Below are 21,314 nucleotides of genomic sequence, written 5' to 3'. Positions count from 1 at the left end.
TGCGTGTGTGTGTGTGCGTGTGTGTGCGTGTGTGTGTGTGTGCATGTATGTGTGTGTGTGTGTGTGTGTGTGTGGGTCAGTGCCTGGAGGCCAGCACATGAAGACAGTGACTGGCAGATCTCATTTGGGGTTTAATTTCACCAGCTCTCATCTATGACGACACGTTAGCCGCCGGCTAACAGGCTAGCTGAAAGATGTCCATGTTTCCTCAAAGTGATGTTTACATTCACAGGACTCATGATGTTTGTGTGTTAAACATCAATATTAGATACATAATTTACATGAACAATTACATTTCTCTCCAAAACCTGTTGGTTTTATTAATTAGACACATTTAAAGGCCGTTGAGCAGAGGGAAAATGTTGGTATGTTAGAGATCAAAGTTATTGATTTATAGATTAATCCAAAGGTGATGCTCTTATTGATCAACAATTAATTATATTAGCAACCATTTTCTTAAAAACCTGTTTTTTCTTGTGTCAAGAGTTCTGATAGCTTTGCATAACATAAATGGTTAAAATTTTCAGAATATGATGAATTAAAGCAAACACTATTTTTTTCAACTGTATTAAATACTGACTGAATAATCAGAAAAGTTTCTCTCACTATTAAACTGCATAGAAAAATGAAAAAAATATGAAGCACTTTATTCTCATCCATAGGCCCTTATAAAACCAGTTTTACATTTTTTATTTTTCTATTTTTTTTCTATTGTCAACATATTTATTAACCTAAATAGTACATAATGGTGTGAATTGAAAAAATTGAATAATTAAATAGCTATAAAAATGAAACTGATTGACAGACAAGCTGGTGAAAAGTTTTTCATCCACATATTTTTGAAGAACTCAAACATTATGTGCAAAACTAACAAAAAAGAAAATCCCCATTTTAAAAAGGATTTAGAGTTCATCTTAACAAAATGCTCATGAACATGATAAGATAAATGTAAACAACTTTATAAAATGTAATATAGTGAAGCATCATTTGAACTTATAAACTTGTTTATGTAAGAGCGATCATTACAGCGGCTGACGGCTTCTCAGAACATGTCAATATATTTTTAATTAGTCTGTCAGTTGTGTATTTTACAACTATCCACTGATTAGATTAAACCAGGGGTGTCAAACTCAATTTCACCGAGAGCCACTTCAGCATATTGGCCCCCCTCAACGGGCCACATTGACAGTACAAATCAGGAGTGGATCCCTGCTAAAACACCCCAGACAAAAGGTTGACTTCCCTCATTCAGAGGCTTATAATGAGTCAATGGTCCAGGTGTGTTAGAGAAGGAATGCATCTAAAGCTGCAGATGGTAGCTCTGGAAAACTAGACTTGGGCAGCCCCAGCATAAATGTATAAAAATACAATGTTAAAAATAAATTAAACACCACCTCATATTGTTAAATAACTGATTTTATGTACTGAAGTTTTAAATATTACATTTGAGTTTCCATGGATGTAAAATTACTGCTCAGTTTAAAAATTACAATATTTAAATCAGTGTTTAAAGGTGAGCAAACAAATAATAAAAACAAGTCACATGGGCAGACATTATAGACTTTAAGCAAAGATTTAGTCTCAGAGGCAACTGAAATTAATTAATTAAAAACATTCTTTCTGAATACAAACCTTTGGTTGAAATGTAGTTTGTAGTCAATTCATGCTCAAAACCTATTTTAAGTCAATCATCAACCTATAAAATGCTGGGGGGCCACATGTGGCCCCCCAGCATGTTTGAGCACGGTGCATGTGTCAAACATGGTGTAATGCATGTTTGACACATGCATTACGCCATAGAACTGCCAATTGGTAATTGAAGTAAAGTAGCTTCGATTTCAAAGAAGCCTACATTGAAGTCGATTGGCAAATGAACCATCACAAAAGAAGAAGGCTCTTGTCTCACTGCACCCCAAGAGATGCATAACCTACAAAAGCCATTTCTGTCTGGTTTTGAACCAGAGACCTTTTGCATTGAAAGCAAATGTGATAACCACTACACTACAGGAACTGAACTCCTCTGCTTTGTTTCAGTTTGAGGTTCCAAAGTTGATGATGTGAGATGCAACACATGAAAATTTCAACTGAGGCTTGCACGCAGTTGCCTGGATTCAGAGTACAGACCATGACACCACAGACCCTTGTTGGCCTTTAGTAAACACCTGTGATGAATAGAACAAACTAAATCTGTTTCTGTCTGGTTTTGAACCAGAGACCTTTTGCGTGTAAAGCAAACATGATAACCACTACACTACAGAAACTCAGGCTCTTTCCACTGTTCCTGGTAGATGAGCCAAATTTTGTTAGAGACTAACGTCAACGACGGGCATGGAACAATGTCAAATACTTACAGATCCTCTCAGAGAGCACAGTAACTTGGTGAACAAACTGCCAGACTTATACTTGTGCCTAATTTCACATTACAGTCCATAAACTAAGCCTGGGATCAAAAAATTGTATTGAAGATGTCATTAGCAGAGACAAATGGTTCTACAGAGACTTGGCTAAATGGCTATAAAATAAAACCAATACTTACAAATAAAAAATGGTTAAAAAATAAAATTAACACATTAAAATAAAAAATATCTCTGAAATACAATCAACACTTGAAAATTAAAAATGGTTCAAAAATAATATCAACACTTCAAAATACAAAATCTCTGGAAAATAAAATATTATGTATGTTGTTTTGAAAAACATTAGAATATAAGCACTTTTATCAAATCTTCATTGTGGTAAGATCATGTGAGTTCTTCTTAAATCCATGGAAACTCAACAGTTTGTAAGGTAGGTGAGTTAGCTCAGCAGGTTGGAGCACCGTTCTGGTATTCCTGAGGTCATCGGTTCAAACCCCATATGGGGCAATTCATGTGTAAGGTCTTTCAGACAATCAACACTTCAAAATAAATAAGGGTTCAAAAATAAAATCAACACTTCAAAATAAAAAAAATGGTTCAAAAATAAAATCAACACTTTACAATAAAAAAATGGTTCAAAAATAAAATCAACACTTTACAATTAAAAATGGTTCAAAAATAAAATCAACACTACAATAAATAAGGTTTCAAAAATAAAATCAACACTTTACAACTAAAAATGGTTCAAAAATAAAATCAACACTTTACTATAAAAAAATGGTTCAAAAATAAAATCAACACTTTACAATAAAAATGGTTCAAAAATAAAATCAACACTACAATAAATAAGGTTTCAAAAATAAAATCAACACTTTACAACTAAAAATGGTTCAAAAATAAAATCAACACTTTACAACTAAAAATGGTTCAAAAATAAAATCAACACTTTACAGTTAAAAAATGTATTTTTGAACCATAAAAAAATGGTTCCATAAAAAAATGGTTCAAAAATAAAATCAACAGTTCAAAATGTATAATGGTAACTGTTTCTGTTTGTTCAGTCCATAAAATAAGCCTGGGATCAAAAAATGTATTGAAGATGTCATTAGCAGAGACAAATGGTTCTACAGAGTCCAGAACGCCCAGGAGAGCGGCATCCTGGAGGAGCTGCAGACGTAACATCTGTCGGTTTCGGAGAAGCGAAACCACGCAAAAAAATAAATAAATAAATAAAATAAAATAAAATAAAATAAATAAATAAATAAAAAATCCTGGTAGAAGTGCACACCGGACCGCGCAGGGTAAAACACTCACAGAGTTCAGTTGATCTGTTTGGATCAGACAGATCCAACAAACTGATGAATTAGCGCAGATTTTTCTGCAGATGGGAACCAGGAGGAAGTGTGTTCAGACCCCAGCGGGTGAAGTGATGCTAATTTAAGTGAAGTCGCTTAATTTATTATAAATTATTGGGGCCAGTCAGTGGTTTTTCTCACTACGGAGAAAAATGTAGATACATTTATCTGCTTAATCTGTGATGGGATCTGGATTCACGGTGAATATTAACTAAACCGCATAAAGGCGATTAAATAGCCGACGTTAATATGATTGTAATTTCACGGATAAAAATAGTACATTTTATGTTGTCGGTAAATGACATGGCGGGCCTTGAGTTTGACACATGTGGATTAAACCTTTTTTAGAATCAAGCAAACAGCAACATTCAGAACAAAAAGCTGGTTTGAATACAACTTCAAAATACTTGGACTTTTTTAGACATTTAAAAAGAATAACACTAAGATAACAGAAGCATTTAGCTGAGTTTTTGTTGTCAATCCCACTTGTATATCGTCATAAATTGAAAACACAACAGAAAGTAAAGTAACGCCGCTCAGCGCTCCCAGATCTGCGTTGACGCTTTGCACGTGACGTCACGCTCTCCGAACTCCGCCCACTCCACCATGACGGACCAATGCGCTAAAAACAGACAGCCAGTCAGAACCGGGAGCCTCACATCACGTCTGTACAGTTGCTTTCACTTTAAATGGTGACAGGGAGCTGCGCGATCAGCTGAATAAATACACAAAGATAGAAACCAAGCTTGTTATTTTGTTGTATAACTTTTAATGAGGAAAGATACGAGGCGATGGAGAGCAGCTAAATCTAATGACTGGAAGCTCTTGGTGCAATCACGGATTAGCAGCGACCGCTTTTTACAAGGTGAGAAGACTAACGTTGATATAGTTATCAACGTTAGTTATGGAAAAGGTACATCATTGGTAACCATGGAGACAGTGCCGCACCGTCCTGTAGCCTAGCACTTATGGAAAAAACTGGTTAGCCTCTCGTCTTTTGTACGTTTTTAAGGTGCTCCGGTTTAAGGGGAAACGCTGTTTATGACAGTGATATAAATCATGTGGTGTGAATAGACCCTTTTCACAGTGACGTCAGACAGTGGCCGCCATAACTCAAACCTGGGTATCTTTACTCCCGGTGTGATTTTGCCTTGGGAACCAAGCTGAAAAATCCCCGCATTCTCATAATCTTAAGGATATAATAAAAGGTAAGTTTAATAATAACAGCATTTAAGTGTTAGATAGCTGTTATTAATCATTGTAAATTCACCATTCTCTAACTGTGTATAAAATAAACAGCCTCCGATCGGAGAGTAAACCACCTAGCAGCAGCTTTAGCCACATTTAGGAAAAAATATACTCTCTGTCAGCGCTGTAACGTTTAGAGGTTCACTTTCTGTATTTTATAAAACAGTGTTTACGTGTTAGATAACCATTATTAGTCATTGTCAATTTACCATTCTCCAACTGTATTCAAAGGAACCAGCCTCCGATCATGAGTAAACCAGCTAGCAGCAGCTTTAGCCACAGTTAGGAAACGTATACACCGCCGCCTGTCAGTGATGTAACGTTTAGAGGTTTATTTTCTGTATTAATGGAAAATAAAGGACAGATTCCAACAACGTTGTTTAGAATAGTATTTTAAATATTCTGGGGCTGATTATGTATCTCTGCTCATTTCCAAGCTCAAATGAGCAACATCACGTTCAAACACAAGTCCCCCAAAAAACGCGACCGGTGAATCATTATTTTTTATGAGTTTAGAAAAAACAAGACAAAAGCCACAAATAACAGTTGGGCTTGACGACATTTCTGTTTTTCCAGCAACAAAATGCGCATCTCCATGCTCTGTTCATGTTTCTGTCGCTGCTGTCACAGAGTCTCTCCCAAAGACGCACAGAAGGAATAAAAATAAATACAAAAGAAAATATTAATGTGCAGTGATTTGGATAAATAACTTCAATCTGATTACTGGATTTGAAATACGAACTCGTTAGATTATTCGTTACCGAAAAAGTGGTCCGATTAGAGGAAGGCATTACAAAGCAGCGGCGGCACCGGACATCTCTGCGTATAACAAACAAACCCCTATTTTGTGGGATGAGTGGCAACTCCAGTCTATAATTTAATAATCTGTTCAAGATTAGAGCCTAAAACGTTATAGTTCAAAAACAGTAAAAAGTTCTGGTTAAGGAACAGTTATGTCACGTAGTTAGCTAGCTAATAAAATTCACTAATGCTAAGCTAACGGTTATGCAAAACAAAAATACCTACCTTCATAGTAAAACAGGTATTGTTCGGTGAAGAATTTGTAGCCTTTGTCTAATTTAGATTTTGTTATCAGAGAAAATTGGTTTGCAAATTGTGATATAACTTCAAATCTTATTTTAGGCAAATGTTTTAGAGACTGTGTAAACTCCATGCTCCGGTGTTCTGTCTGATCAACATATGCTGTCAGATATATATATATATATATATATATATATATATATATATATATATATATATATATATATATATATATATATATATATATATATATATATATATATATATGAAATAGACAACTTTATCATTACTTACTATGTACACCGAAACTAAGGATACACAGCTTCGAGCCAAAACGGAAGTTGTGTGACGTCATGTGAAAAGGGTCTATTCAACACGTCAGGGTCGGTTTCTAAGCTAGCTGCGTAAAACTTTTGGGATTCCCGCCGTTTATGAGCCCAACCAGGTGAGTTACGTTCACAGACACGTTAGCTCGACTTGATCAAGAAGAAACCACGAAAAAACTGGACAAAACAACTTAGGAAAACATTTTCAGTCGCTCGGTCCTCCGTCCCCCATTTCCCGACCATCATGGCGTCTGTGATCTAGTGACGCAGTTGCAAATGGTCAATAATGGAAAACAATATTTGGATGAAAGCATGTTTATTGGAAGGTCAACAACAATCTGTTGAGTCTGTACAGCTAAACCCAAACTGACCAGCAAACAGAACCAAAGGAGAAAGACAAAAGATTCATCTTATGGTGGCCTTGAAAAAGACCACAGATTAAAAAGTAGAAATATTGCAGGAATTCACATTTATTGACAGTGTTGTGGCAGCTTAAAGTAGGAGGAAATAGCTGAAATCGCTCGATTTACTGCCGTTTCCCAAACTTTTCTGTTGCTTTCAGCCTTTTTCCCCCAAACTCTGCAGTCTCCATTGTCTTCATTATTTATCCCTCAAGTGTTCCTGCACACAGAAAGCATAACTTTATTCCAAAATCCAAAAACTTTCAGAACTGGAGTCATAAGTTTTAATAATACTGTACCAGCAGACACTTCTAGTGCAATGTCACTTTAGGGTTTTTTCCTTTATTGTCTAGATGACAAAATAATGAAAAAGGTCACCAAGAAATAGATTTATTTCTGTAATAATTTAGACACATTTTTCTCAAAAGTATCAGGTTTTTTTAAAGGTTAATATTGGTTTCTTTTCAACCGCCACTGAAAAGCTGAATAATTTTAGCTTCTAACTTCATATTTTAGTAGTTGAAGCACCAAATATACATTAATATATAGTAATAATTTATTTTACAGCCTTTATTTCTGTCAATTATATATTTTTTTGCATGCAATTTATGATGTTTAAAATTAGAATATTAAACCAGACCAATAAAAAACAAAAACATTTTATAACACAGAAATAAGAGTTTAAGGAGAAATACTGATTTAATATCAGTCCAAACGTTATATTATGTATAGCAGATATATTCTGATCTGTGAAAGTCTTCATAGAGATAACTCACTAGAATGAAATGTTTCCTACTTTTTTAAATATGAAAATAATACTTAGCTTCCCACTCGTTTACAAACTCACCTACAACTAAATGGTCTGCAAAATAAAACCTGTAAAAGAAATATCCATCTTCATCCAGTGGTTTAGAAGTGTTAGCTTTAACTAAAACATGTAGATTTAAACTAACATGACGCTAACACAAACAAACCCATGAAAGTGAGTGAAGCAAAGTTTAAACAGCAATGTTTAAATTAAACCGTAGAAAGAGGAAATAAATCAGACATAAGGAGTGGTAACACAAACTGAACCACTTTGTTTCACTGGATTCCAACATTTATTCTCTAAATCTGCAAATCGTGAATCACTGATAGCTGGGAATACGCTGCAAAACACAAACCCAGTATTTTTGGTCTATATTCTACAGCAAATATCTTAGTACACTTAAAATAAGACAAAACTAACTTATAAGTAATCTTTAAGCAAGATATAGGTACTTGTTTCAAGTAAATAATTCCTTAATTTTGATGAAGTTCTAGTTCTATTGGCAGATTATAAGGCATTTTTCCCATGAGAAAAATAATCTGTCAATGGAACCAGAACTTTTTCATCAATATTAAGGAATTATTGACTTAAAACAAGCTCATATATCTTCCTGAAAAGTTACTTTTATGTTAGTTTTGTCTTATTTCAAGGGCACTAAGATTCTTTCACTAGAAACTGAGCCAAAATTACTTGGTAAGATTTAGTTTTGCAGTGAGCTGCTGCAACGATGAGTTCTCTCTGATATTAAATGTTATTATTTTTCTGTGATATGGAAAACTCAATAATGCAACGTAAATGCATAGCAGCGTTAACTATGGGAAGCGTGTCTGTTTCAGGTGAAATCCCGTTTTTAAACCTGGATGTGTGTCAATGAGAAGGCGTGAAAATTGAGTTTATACTTTAAGCTCCCAGGCCATCACTTCTCCTTTATTTTTTTTTTGACTCATCAAAGTGTTGCTTCTTTGTTGACATCAAAAGATTTTCTATGTTCATTTGTAATACAGATAATTATCCTTCATCAATTCGGCCTTTGATGTTTACACGGCTTCATTATGCAGTCTGTCTGCACACAAGCCTCTGGTTGTACTCTATAGTTTCAGTAAGTCCTTCATATTTTACCTGGATACATTTGTGCTTAGTCTGTATCTGTAAATCAAGAGGAAATGTTGGCATGTAAAACAGTTATAAGGCACAGTATGAATATATTTGTTCAAGAGACGAGCAGTAGTAACTGCTAGCCTAATGTTGCTCTCATACTCATGTCCATTAGACTGCTGTCAAAATCACAAAGCCAGTGATCTGAATTTCCTCTGATCTTTTTTAATCTCCTCAGAGGCAAACCAATTCACTGCCAACTAAATAAAGTCATCAAAAAGCATTTCCTTCCAAAACGTATTAAACTCGGAGCTAAAATGTGATGAAACACTGTCAAAGTTACAAATAAAAACCAATTGGACACAATTTTCAAACAATGTTTAAATCTACTTAATCTACTTAAAGAGATGACATTATGGTCAAAAACAGATGAGTATCAAGGTGCTACTTATGGATCCGTTGCAGCGTGACGTCACAAGATCCTGCTCCCAGCAAGTTATCAACATAACGCGCTAAATCTGAAATGTACGCCTGATATATAAAAGAAAAATAGACACAGTGCTTTGCTGCTAATTATCAACACTACAACTAGATAACAAGGTCAGGAAAAAGTGTTAAGAAAGAAAATGGCGAAGGAGAAGGAAGTAGCTCAGTTATTATGCTAGCTTGACTATGACAACCGTAACATGTAGATGTGCTGCAGAATTCAGTGTGTTTTTGTTCAGTTAAAAAATAAAGGCGACCTAAACATCAAGTCTGACAGGAGATCAGTAGTGCAGGTGTTTAAATTAGCTAATCGACCTGCTGTGCTAGCTTAGCTACTAGCAGCAGTAGCTAATCTAACCGCTGTGGTAGCTTAGCTACTAGCAGCGGTAGCTAATCTAACTGCTGTGCTAGCTTAGCTACTAGCAGCGGTAGCTAATCTAACTGCTGTGCTAGCTTAGCTACTAGCAGCGGTAGCTAATCTATCTGCTGTGCTAGCTTAGCTACTAGAAGTGGTAGCTAATCTATCTGCTGTGCTAGCTTAGCTACTAGCAGCGGTAGCTAATCTAACTGCTGTGCTAGCTTAGCTACTAGCAGCGGTAGCTAATCTATCTGCTGTGCTAGCTTAGCTACTAGAAGTGGTAGCTAATCTATCTGCTGTGCTAGCTTAGCTATGAGCAGCGGTAGCTAATCTACCACACAAATCACTTATCAATAACCACAAAATAAACATCAAGCCTAAAAACATGAAACCGTAGCAGACTGAATGTTTAAGTGTTTCTTGGTGTTGAATCCTGATGTCAGTGATTTTAAGTTCTGCAATGGTTGTAATGCATTATTTTCCCCTTTGCCTCTGCACTACTTTAATAACAGCTTCATCTCCAGGTTTCATTTTAAGGCTTTTACTGCAGCAGCGCCGTGATGGATAGAAAGGAAAAAAATCGTCTTTTTGCCCTCCAGCGTTGTGCACATGTGCAACAATAACATGCAGTCGGTTTATGGAAATCTTGGATTTTTTTATGTGCAGCAGAGTTGTTCAATGTATTTATTGTTGTTTTGGGCTTTTTCTCGTGTTTTTCTCCAGATAAAATGGGCCTCCTGGGTGTTTGGGTTGTGGTGGTTCTGCTGGGAACGTTGGGATGCTGGACAGCCGAAGGTCACAGGAGCAGCCGACGAGGCGGCACGGATGCAGCCGCCAAGTCCCACACCTCCCACCAGGAGTCGCACTCCATGGTAAGCATCCTCACCGCCTTTCAGAATAAAAAAATAAAGTTACATTGGGTGTCAACATTGCAAGCAAAGTTCCTGGACTGGCCACTCCATCTCTTTGATTGGTCAATAATTTCATTTTACATAGTTGCTGCTGTTAAAATTAATTAAAGTTTAACAAACCATGGCCCCTATGGTTTATGAAAAGCTGATAAAACGATCATATTCTTAAAGGCAACACATCTCAAAACACACAACAGAAAAAAAAAGTCTAAGAATGTGCAAGATAACTAATGTTAAAGTTTTTCTTCAGTTTGAATGAATGTTGGATCAGAAGGACTGTGAGGAAACGACTGCAGAATAAAAACCAAACCTTTACAGTTTCTGGCCGTAATCAAAATGTAAATGCAGAGGAGAAAATATGAAAACATTTAAAAAACGAAAACACGAGGATCTGCCATCACAGGCAAGGGCCAATTTCCATTCTTTTCATTTCTGTTTATGCAGTTTGTCCCTGTTTGTTTTACACATAACCCTCTTACTCATAAGCTTTTAATCCAATGAGCACATTTAGTGTTTCTTTATGGTTTCTGCAAATCTCATAACCACTATGCCCTTAAATAAACACCACTCCACAAAAATATTATAATCTTTTAGTCAAATATACGCCACGTTGAAATCCTCCACTTCTTCAAAGTGTTATGAAAATGCATTAAGTGCAGAGGAAAGCTAAAGTGTTCCCAGTTAATTGGGGCAGAGCTATCTGCATAAGAAAGCCTTCAGTTTTACTCATTTGGTCGTCTGCAGCCCTAACAGACTCCAGCCTTTCACTGATTCAGGAAAAATGTCACGACTTATTCAAACCTGGATGCATTCATGAGAATCTGCCCAGATTTGACCTTCAATTCTTGCTTGTAGCAAATGGGAAGTTGCTTTTTAGCATCAAGGTAATTTGTATAAAATAATAAAGATTTTACACAAACTATCTGCAGATCACAGTGATTATTTTTGTTTGCAACTTATGAGAGTTTCATCCTCATTTCTATGTAAAGGAGATTTTATTAAAGCTGCATTATTGACCTGCTACACACTGTAAAACATTTGAAGGTGATTTAATTCCACCTGCTGCCTTGAAAATTCAATTTAAGTCGACAAGAAAATTGTTTTGGTTTTAACTCAGAAATTAAAGTTTATGAAGCTGATTTAACAACAAGAAACAAAAAATAATTATAGCACTTTCTGCAGCTTAAATGTTAGTTAATAAAGTAAAGATCTGCGTGGAAATGAGTCATTTGAGAGGAAAGAAACGGGTAAAACCTGGTTTGGTGTTTTAATCAAACATGCCTGGAGTCTCTGCAGCCTCATCCACGCAGATGTGACTGTTTTCTTTTTCTCAGACTCTCAGCAGGTATTTGGATCTATTGGTATTAAAATACAATAATCAAACTTCCTCCATGAGCTAATAATTACATTTCTCTTTTTTCGTTGGATGTAACTCTACGGTCAGTCATCATAACGCTGTAGTTTAAATTATTGTCATTTTACGCCTATTTGTTTGTTTTCTTGTTCTCACGTGAGACTAAAGGCTCTTATAGATATATTGATCATAGATCTGATATTTTGTCCTAGTTTATTTGCTGCTGTTTTCTTTGAACCTCAACCTTGGTGTGTGTTCAAAAATAAAATCCACTTAATTCAGGATTTAGATAAACGAACAATATGAAATGCTTCTTTGCTGTTTTTTAAGGTCACAGAAAAACAGGAAAAGCTGCTGGATATTTCCAAGTTTTCATAAAAATGAAGGCAGATTAGACGCGTTGTAAGATATTAAGTTGAAGTAGTTCATTAATGCTGTGAAAACAATGATTCCCCTTTTGTTCTTACTGTTTTTCTGGGGTTATTGTTGCGTCTTAATCTCAGATTATAAAGTGCATTGAAACTCCTCCGTAACTGATAAACATAAAACATGAGAGGAATATATTTATACACACGTCGAAACGTGAATCTTTAATGAAAGCTGCCTGTGTCGCCTTGGATTTACCAGTCAGAACAATATTTACTTTACAGTCTGAATTGTTTTTCAAATTGCTTTTGCACAAAATGTCAGTCTCCGTGGCGATGCCAGATTATTGCTGCATGGGGGATTTAAAGGGATGCTCAGAGATTTGCTTCTGGTATTTTTTATCTAGAAGCTCCAGCATCTTATTGGGTTTGTGTTTGCAAACTCTCCTCAGTGTGAAGCAGAATATGAGTCGAATCAACGCAACACTTTTTATTAAAACTGCCAAATGTTGTAAATTAAGTTACAGTAAATCTGATTTCATCACTTTGGTGCCTGGTTATAAAAATCTGCATAAACCAGGATGTGATGGGATGTGTGTCCATTTCCTGATCATTTATAGATTACCATATTGATAAAAGTGCAATTCAGTATTTTTATGAACGTCATTTTGAATTCCAGTCGTCACCACATGTAACATCCATCCACAGCTGATTTTCATAGATGCATTTTGACATTTTAAATGCCACTTTTAGTGATTAGTTTCTGCACAAAACCTAAAATCAATCCTGTAAAGTGGCCTGATATTTATAGTAGATACAAAACCTGACAGGGATTTTTTACGATGGTCTGTTGGGGCCAAAACAGGAGAAATTTCCACCAAAAACTCAGAAATTCTCTAGAAATACTTTCTGTTTTTTTGTTTTTTTTTTCCGACATTTGAAATTCAGAAACTTCCAAGTTGTTTTTTGTATAAAATTTCTATCAATATATAAATGTTTTTCTAGAACATTTTTTTTCTAGAAAGAACTCAACATTTCAGATTTCCTTCTTGTTTGAAATGTTCTGGTGTTTTTTCTGCTGTGGCCCTGAAACGCTGCAGCAGATTTTACATGTTTTAGGAGAAAAGCATCTGATTTTCAGCTTCTTTTGAACTGCATTGAATACATTTATTTTCAGTAATAACAGGAAATGCCTGCTATATTTAGTCAAATTTAATAAAAGCTGATTTGGGTGCAGCAGTGTCTCTGGATAAACATTTTTACCTTTTCTTAAAGCTTGCTTATAAAGAGATGAATACTTTGCATTTTCCTCTGTAAAAAAAGTATGTTGGTAACATTTTTTTACCCTGATTACAAATGAACAGTTTCCCTCTGCATACGGGCCAAATTTGTATAATTTTTGAATTGCAGTTTGGGGCCATACAAAATCAGTCCAAGGCCCACAAATGGCCCCGGCTCCTCACTTTGGACACCCCTGGCCTACATTATGATAAAGATGTTGCCCTCATTTAACGTATTCCTCTAATTCCTGTCTGCGGTATCGCCTGAAGTCAAGATGCCAGCCTGAGGCAACAAAGGTTAAAAGATCCGAATCTTCTCTACTCCCAATTATTCACTCTGCATCTGTCAGGACTGCAACACTTTTTACTTGATGGAAAACAAAAGTTGTATTTAAAAATACACCTGCCAACCTCTATTTCCAGGAGAAGGAACTGGCTCCTTTTTCCCTTAAACCCTGCTGATTTGTCCTATTTGCTCAGATTAAATCAGATGGGAGCCATAAACTCATCCAAGCACAGAAAGCAGCAGCAGCAGCAAGAAAATCAGGTTACTGCTAATTACATGTGAGCAGCTAAAGTCTAAATGTGTAAAATAAAGTGACAAAAACAGCTTTTGTTTGTCAGAGCAAACTGTATTTTTAGAAAGGAGCTCAGAGCCGTGCTGTCACCCCTGTGCTTGATTTAAATCTTTAATCAATTGATCAAACCGCTCAGTTTTATCTGGGCATCATGAGGAAGAATGTCTGCAATTAAGACAGACAGATGGCATCGGCGGCGAGGGAAGAGGAATGGAGATGCAGAAGGTTTGACAACCGCTGCGTTCCCCGTGGGAGTCCAGGTCTCCTGGGGTTGGACGTCAGACACACACACACACACACACACACACACACACACACACACACACACACACACACACACACACACACACACACACACACTGCTTTTATCAGTGAGGCTCATTACCGCTGGCATCCATGCTGAGGGACAAGAACGCAAAATGTCACTGCACTTCAATGCTGCCAGGTATCGGATTGTTCTGCATGGCGATGCTCTGACAGAGCGCGCCGTTCTATTTTCAAATATCATGTCGATGGCTTGTTTTCCCTGCATATGCTAATGAGCAACGTCTCCAGATGACACGTTTGTTCAGATCCTTAAAGAAGCTCAACTGATTGGTCACTAATAGGCATCAAAGTGTCTCGTATGCTAAAATATTACAGACATATTCTACGTGCAGAGTTGGGTAGTAAGTAGTTACATTTACCTTCAGGAGTATTTTTGCAGGTAATCTGCTGAACCAGCACCAGCATGCACCTTTCTGCTCTTTGGTCTCAGATAAACTGAAAGGCCAGCGCAGAAAAAACTTCCATCATCCAAAAAATGGTTTAAATCTTTAAACGTCCATGAATGACAGACATGCCACCGTCTGGAAACATGATGTCTGAATGACGCGCCCGGTTTGACATCTCAGTAAAGATTCCTGAACAATATGTTGACAACTTGTATTTCCAATTAGTGATTGAGTTTTTGCTGCTGTCACCCACCAGCGTTTTGTTTTACTCCTCCACGGTTTGCCCTTGCTTTGTGCCGTTTGTTTCAGAGGAGAGGAAAAGGCAGAGTAACGTGTGGAAGGTGGCAGCGAGGCGGCTGCTGTGCTGCCCTCGCTCCTCTGAGCTCGTGTAATAACCAATCCTGTGTGTGTTCTCTGTTTGCAGGAGAAGGAGAAAGCAGACGGGAGCATCGATCAATGTGAGTACGCTTACAGTGTTCAAACCAAAACAGCATTTTTCAGAATATACCGTCACAATATGGTTTTTCTTCTGCTGTGCTTCTGTCCTCTGATTACTGGGAAACGCAGCGAGAAAGTAATTCTGCTCTAAATAGCTCTGATAAAATGGGCTTTTAATAATGAAATATCTCTGAAAAACATGAGAAATCCTGCTTGTTGCTCCGGCGCCCTGAGATTTATTTATTGGAAATGGTTTCTGATGTAACTTTGCTCCACAGACCGACGTGTGAAGTCTATTGAGATCTTTACACAAACCCTCTGCAAAAACCCAAGAACATTTAGTCTAGTGTCTAGTGCAGATGTCTTAGTTCAGGGGTGTCCAAAGTGTGGCCCACGGGCCTTGTGTTGCACTTGGGCTGTGTTTTTGTGGCCTGCAGCTGCAGCTCAAGAATGATACTAATGTTTTTCACATTCACAGATCATAACCCGGCTTTCATAATAATTAGAACCTCGTCTGTCCACTTAGTGAAAAGCCGACTCTGCTGCACGTAAACCAGCTTTTATTTCATCTACTAAACTTGACTAAATTTAGCAAACATTTTGGGAGAAAGTGACCCAAATTCTGCTCTTATAACTGGAAATGTTCAGTCGAGTCCAAAATAACGTGGAAACTGTTATGGAAGCTGTTTTGATACAACAAAATCCATTTTACATTTTGAATCTATAATAAAAATAACTTAAAATAAAAACTAAATAAACTTGGAGGAATATTTGCTCGATCTTGGTTGTTTAGTTTCTTGGTCTGTGAATGTAAATGATGGGATGATTTTGATCCATGTGATAAAAAGTTTGGACACCCCGTCTTAGTTTTTTCAAAATTCAAAGAAACGAAGTCACAAGTAACTTTTCAGCAGATATAGGAGTTTATTTTAAATAAATTATTCCTCTATATTGATGAAAAAGTTCTTGTTCTGTTGGTGGATTATTTAACTTATTGTAAGTTTTCTGCATGTTGCAGTGAAATAAGTATCATTAATATTAAGGAATAATTTACTTTTAATTAGCTTTGATGTCTTGCTGGAAAGTTACCTGTGAATTATTTTTGTCTTGTTTTAAGTGTACTAATATATTTCCACTGGAGACTAGACCAGATATTTTGTGTTTCTGCATGTTAAGCTCATTTTTAGTGACTCCCTCTCTGACATGTAACTCATTATTTTGCTGTCAGATGTTTGTTTGTCCCTGTCAGACGTGGAAAATGATGTTTCTCTGAGTTTTTTCCTGCCGTCAGCTTCAGTGATTCATGCCCATCATCATCTCAGTCGTTACTCTGAGTAGCCAGTCAGCTCGACGTCAGCCATATTTATTGGTGCTGATGGTTTAAAAAGTGACAAAAAAGCCTAAAAATCTGTCCAGTTTCCATCAGATTTCTAATCTTATTCTGAGAAATGACCAGAAAATCTAAGCTTTCATTTCTATACTGTTGATGAAACACTGAAACGGTTTTTAACAGGATCGTTGCTGCACAGTGACTGGTGTCCCAGATGTATTGAACGACCTCCGTTTGCCGAGAGGACGGCACTTAATCTTAAAACATTTCACAAGGTTGGATCGTTCAGGACAGACGGAGCGTCTCTGCACTGCAACAGTTATTGCCAGATTTTGGTCTTCCTGTACGGAGGAAGTTTATTTTTATATTTTAATCATTCCTGTGCTGTTTTGATCATAGTCTGGTTATCCTCCCACTGAATTTGACCAATTTTCAGTTTTAAGTTCCCTTTGATATAAAGTAGCATTATTTTGAATATATTTATGTATGGAAACGGAAACCTCCTGGTTACTCCAGCAAATACTGGATTCTGAACGCTTCCTGAGGTAAAACATTAGTGTTGTTGTTTCTAAATTAATATTAAATTATTTTCTTATTTGAGATTTTTTCTCATTTTCTGCAGATAAATACTAAATTTTGTTTGAAATTTCAGAGACAGGTTGTCAGTAGATCATGGAAGAAAAGAGCAATGTTCATTTTACTTAAACCTACCGATAATAAGTAAAATCAGAGGAACTGATCATTTTAAGTGGTCTCTTATTTTTTACAGAGCTGTATATATTTTTACATATTTGTTAAAACTGTCAGTTTAATAGGAGTCAGAAACAAGTTGCACTCTTCCTCTTCCTCGCAGTTCTGTTATTGCAAAAATGAATCACTGCCTCTGATTGGCCAGAAACAAACAGTCAGAGCCAGGAGGCGGGGCTTAGCACTGTCAATCATCCTAATGTACGCTACTCAATCCGATAATGGAGAAACAAATTACAGTTTGTCAACCATCATCAGTGGCTTTATGAACCAAATTAAATTTATTGTAAGAGCCTTGAATATTAATGTGGACGAAACCCTTTGAGAAATGAAAATAAATAAAAATAAACGTGTTTTTGTTCCTCTGGGAGCTGAAACTCGGCTTAGACTTGGTGTGAAAAACTAAAAGCAGGAATTCAACTTGTTCCCCAAAGTCAGAAAAAATTTACTGTGCCAGTCCTTTAAATAAAACAGATCTCTAGATTTTTATTAAAAAAATAAAAAATATGAATAAGCATGATTCCCTTTCCCACCTATTTTATTTATCTGAAGAGAAATACTCATAAAATTCTCAACTCTTTTTTTTTTTAAATATGACCCATAATTAGCACTTATCAACCAAAGTAGTTAGAAATAAAACCACATTTTTTACACTAGAAGGTACAAATAGATGCAGAAACTGGACAGAAAACAAAATCACAGAAATGAAAAAGTTCCAGTTATCATAACGTAGAAATGATGTGTTTCTGTCCATGCTTTGAGTTGTTAGCAGCATGTTTATGTCTGGCTCACAGTCAGACGGTGACATTAATCAACTCGCCCCATTTCTAGTCGAAACTTTCTGTATTGCAGAGATTGTGCATAAAGGTTAGCTCGCGGTTTAAAGGTCACTTCTTGTCATTTTTACATTATTTACTCCTCGTGTTATTCTTTTCAGTGGGATCCATGTGGAAAAATTGAATATTCCTCATTTATCTTCCCAGGGAATGGAGATTAATTTGGTCTTGAGTGCTTAATTTATGAACCTTTGCAGAGGCCTAATCGGAGTTTGTTACCGTCACAAATTAAACAATGGCAAGAGGCAAAGCAAGTTAAGCAGGCCTGTGGTTCATTTAGATTGTAATTGGGTGAGAATTAGATGGGACAAGGTTGACAGAGAGACTCTGTAATAAGCAGCAAACGACTGGGCAGGAAGCTGAGAGGAGTGGAGGGATGAGACGGATCTGAAGTCGACTCCTTAATTATTCAGTCATTGTCAGCTTCTCTGTGGAGATGGAGAATCTAAGAGCAAAGAAGAAATAAAAACTGGACCAGATTGTGACAAAGAAACGAGGAAAGTGAGCTGGATTTTGGTCCAATTAGAGAAGATTAATAATCAGTGTTTTGATGTATAAATCATGATCTCATTCACAGCATGCTGTTGACGTTTTTCCCACCTCTGCAGTAAAACTGCTTCTAAAACATGAAGAGACTAGTGACAGGAAAATTCAAATTATTAAACCCTTACAGAAAATATTTCAGTGCACGTTATTTATCAGGTGTCAGGAGATCCTGACTTGGTTTCCTTTTTTTTAGTCCCCTGCTGAGCTGCAGCGAACACTTACACAAATGTTTGAGTAAATCTAGGGCATGTAGAACAAAAAACGTTAATATTTAGTGTGAGCTATTATTAATGGCCTGTCACAAAGTGGGGGAAGTTTTTAGTGATAAAATAAATTCAGCTGCTGGTGTTGATGGATGAGCCAGATGCCAACAGGTAACTGTTCTTAGAGAGACTAATTCAGATTTATTCACTCGTCTTCCGTTTATATACTTTATGTTTATACAGACATGACTCAATGAATGAAACAAAGTCAATTCAGTTAAAAATGCTTTCAATTTCCCTCTGGGATAAATAACATTTCAGCTCACAGTATCTGCAGAGAGTCATTGTTGATGATGAGAAGATCATGTGTAGCAGTCAGTGTTACAACAAAACAGAAGAGGCTTCTGACTGAAGCATGTTGCTGAATGTTAATAAGAGTTTGTTGCCACTTCCATAAACTGTCCCTCTACCTCGCTCATGACAAACGACTGAAATATGATTGAACTGTGAAGCAGTAAAGATGTCTGAAATAATAAAAAATCATTGCACTTCTTAAACTTTATTAAAAATAGAAAAGTTTCAACAAACAACCAAAATAAAAACATGGACCGAAGTCTTCAAACAAACCATCAGCAGAAAATTTTAGAAAAATGTTTTAGTGTTATTTTACTATTAGAAGCAAAAGTAAACAAGTAACAGAAATAAAGTTATTAATTATTGAGTAAATGACAGTTATGCCTTTTTATTGTTTAAAAATGTCTAAGCTGGTCATGGTTCTCAGCAATTTTAATTTTCAACTCCTCTGAGAAAGAATCAAAATGGCGCCCTCTGCAGGTGGAGGCGATTCTGATTTCAACATTTGTAGTTTAAAATCTGTTTATATAGTTTTAAAAGGTTTTCAGCTGTGTGTAGTTTTTAATTTACTGTAAGGAATTAAGTGGAATTAAAATTAAGCTTTTCTTTTTGGAAGAATCGATATTTGATTCAGAAAATGTAAAAATGATGACATTTTCTGCTGCTGCGTCTTGTGTGAGCACTAAATGATTAGATCGCACAAGCAGAACTTTTCACTCCCATAAATCGTACCTCACTACCTCGCTCATGTCAGGAATGTTTGAAATATGATTTAACTGTGAAGCAATAAAAATGATCAGGCAAAAGGTTCATTGAGTCATGGAGGACATTATCAAATTACTGAAATAAAATCCACTTCGATAAAACAAAACTACCTGCAGGTGAAGCTGAGAGCATAAATACTCGAACATAAATCTGGTCAGGCTTGAGATTTGATTCAGTTCACAGGCTGAACATGTTTTATGTTATCATAATTATTAGCAAAAGTGTGAAAGTCAAAGACAAAAAGGTGATTTCACTGTAGTGACAGTGGAGACTCCATTCTGAGTTTGCCTGCCGACCCTGATGATGGGCTAAAGGAGGACGTTCAGCTCCTCCAGGGGTCGGAGGAACCCACAGCGGCTCTCTCTGTAACACTTAATCTGACGCTACAAGCAGCAGCAAAATAAATCTGGACGCTCACAAAGATTCAGCACCACTGGAAAGATGGACACATTCATACACCGACATGAGAAAAACTACATGAGAACAAGGATCAGCTTAGCCACAAAAAGTTTAATTTTTAACTCATTTTCTTGTCAAGAAAGCGTTTCATATCAGTCAATTCTGTGTTTTAAATATTTTAAAATTTCTGAAGAATGTTCAACGGGTGCTGTCTGAACATAGCATTCTTCTGTTGAAAATTAGCACCTATGCTAAGCTTAGCTAACATGCACTCAGACAATCCTAATTATTTTGACTGACACACTTACTACATTCAGTATGTTAAAATTAGCCAGAAATGATAAGGTTAGCTTAAGTGCTATCGGTTGCATGTGACTTACATTGACTTAGTCATTCAGTATGATAAATATTCCTAATAAATCAAAAATTAGTTAAAATTCTTGTTTTAGCTGTAAGGCTAATGTTAGCATAAGGGCTATCACTAGCTTATAGAGCGATTAGCACGTTAACACCAGCAGGACGTGGGTTATCCCCAGCCCGTTGACTAACACACTTCATTTAGCATGTCTAAAATGTCTGAAATATGAATTTTGAATTGAATTAAAGCTGCCAAACGTGACGTGACCTTTCCTGTTTTTAATTTCAGAAACACTTTATTGATCTCAAAGGGAAATGAAATGTTGTTGGAACACATTCATTCAAATTCTTCAAAGTTTTCACTCCGTTTTTTATTTTTAAATCAGTTATGAGGCGGGATGGTAAAATCTTAATCTCAGCAGGTTGTTGCTAGGCAACCAAAGAGGGGGTGAGTTTGATTACAAGCTTAGCCAAAGCCTTTCATCTGCCTACATCTCCCAGAATGCTCTGCGGTTCTGGGTCAGAGTTCGGTGAATATTCTGATGTTCTATTATATCTATTGGTATTTATCACGTGTCTATCAGGAAAAATATTGATTTATTGTCCAGTTGACTTTTTCTTTCAATGAATGCTGTGATGTTTTAAGATTTTTTTCTGTTGTCT

The 21,314-nt window shown here is 36.3% G+C and overlaps 1 protein-coding gene and 1 non-coding gene across 3 annotated transcripts in view; one reads left to right on the top strand and one right to left on the bottom strand.

Moving 5' to 3' along the window:
* Positions 1 to 2,188: 2,188 nt before the first annotated feature.
* On the bottom strand, positions 2,189 to 2,261 carry trnav-uac (transfer RNA valine (anticodon UAC)). The gene has a single exon. It is a non-coding gene; the product is annotated as a tRNA-Val (tRNA).
* A 4,085-nt stretch (positions 2,262 to 6,346) lies between these two features.
* Positions 6,347 to 21,314, top strand: part of fstl4 (follistatin-like 4) — a 175,073-nt gene continuing 160,105 nt past the window's right edge. For both annotated transcript variants that reach the window (XM_088012203.1, XM_014993863.2), the window contains exons 1-3: positions 6,347 to 6,446; positions 10,199 to 10,347; positions 15,101 to 15,134. In XM_088012203.1, coding sequence (XP_087868329.1) covers positions 10,204 to 10,347; positions 15,101 to 15,134 — 178 coding nt within the window. In that variant the 5' untranslated portion in view covers positions 6,347 to 6,446; positions 10,199 to 10,203. The remainder of the gene's footprint in view (positions 6,447 to 10,198; positions 10,348 to 15,100; positions 15,135 to 21,314) is intronic.

Source organism: Poecilia mexicana, unplaced genomic scaffold (assembly GCF_051168715.1).
Source record: "Poecilia mexicana isolate PSO_F unplaced genomic scaffold, ASM5116871v1 scaffold_14, whole genome shotgun sequence".
In the NCBI taxonomy this organism is placed as follows: domain Eukaryota; kingdom Metazoa; phylum Chordata; class Actinopteri; order Cyprinodontiformes; family Poeciliidae; genus Poecilia; species Poecilia mexicana.
This window is presented reverse-complemented; position numbering and strand designations above follow the sequence as displayed.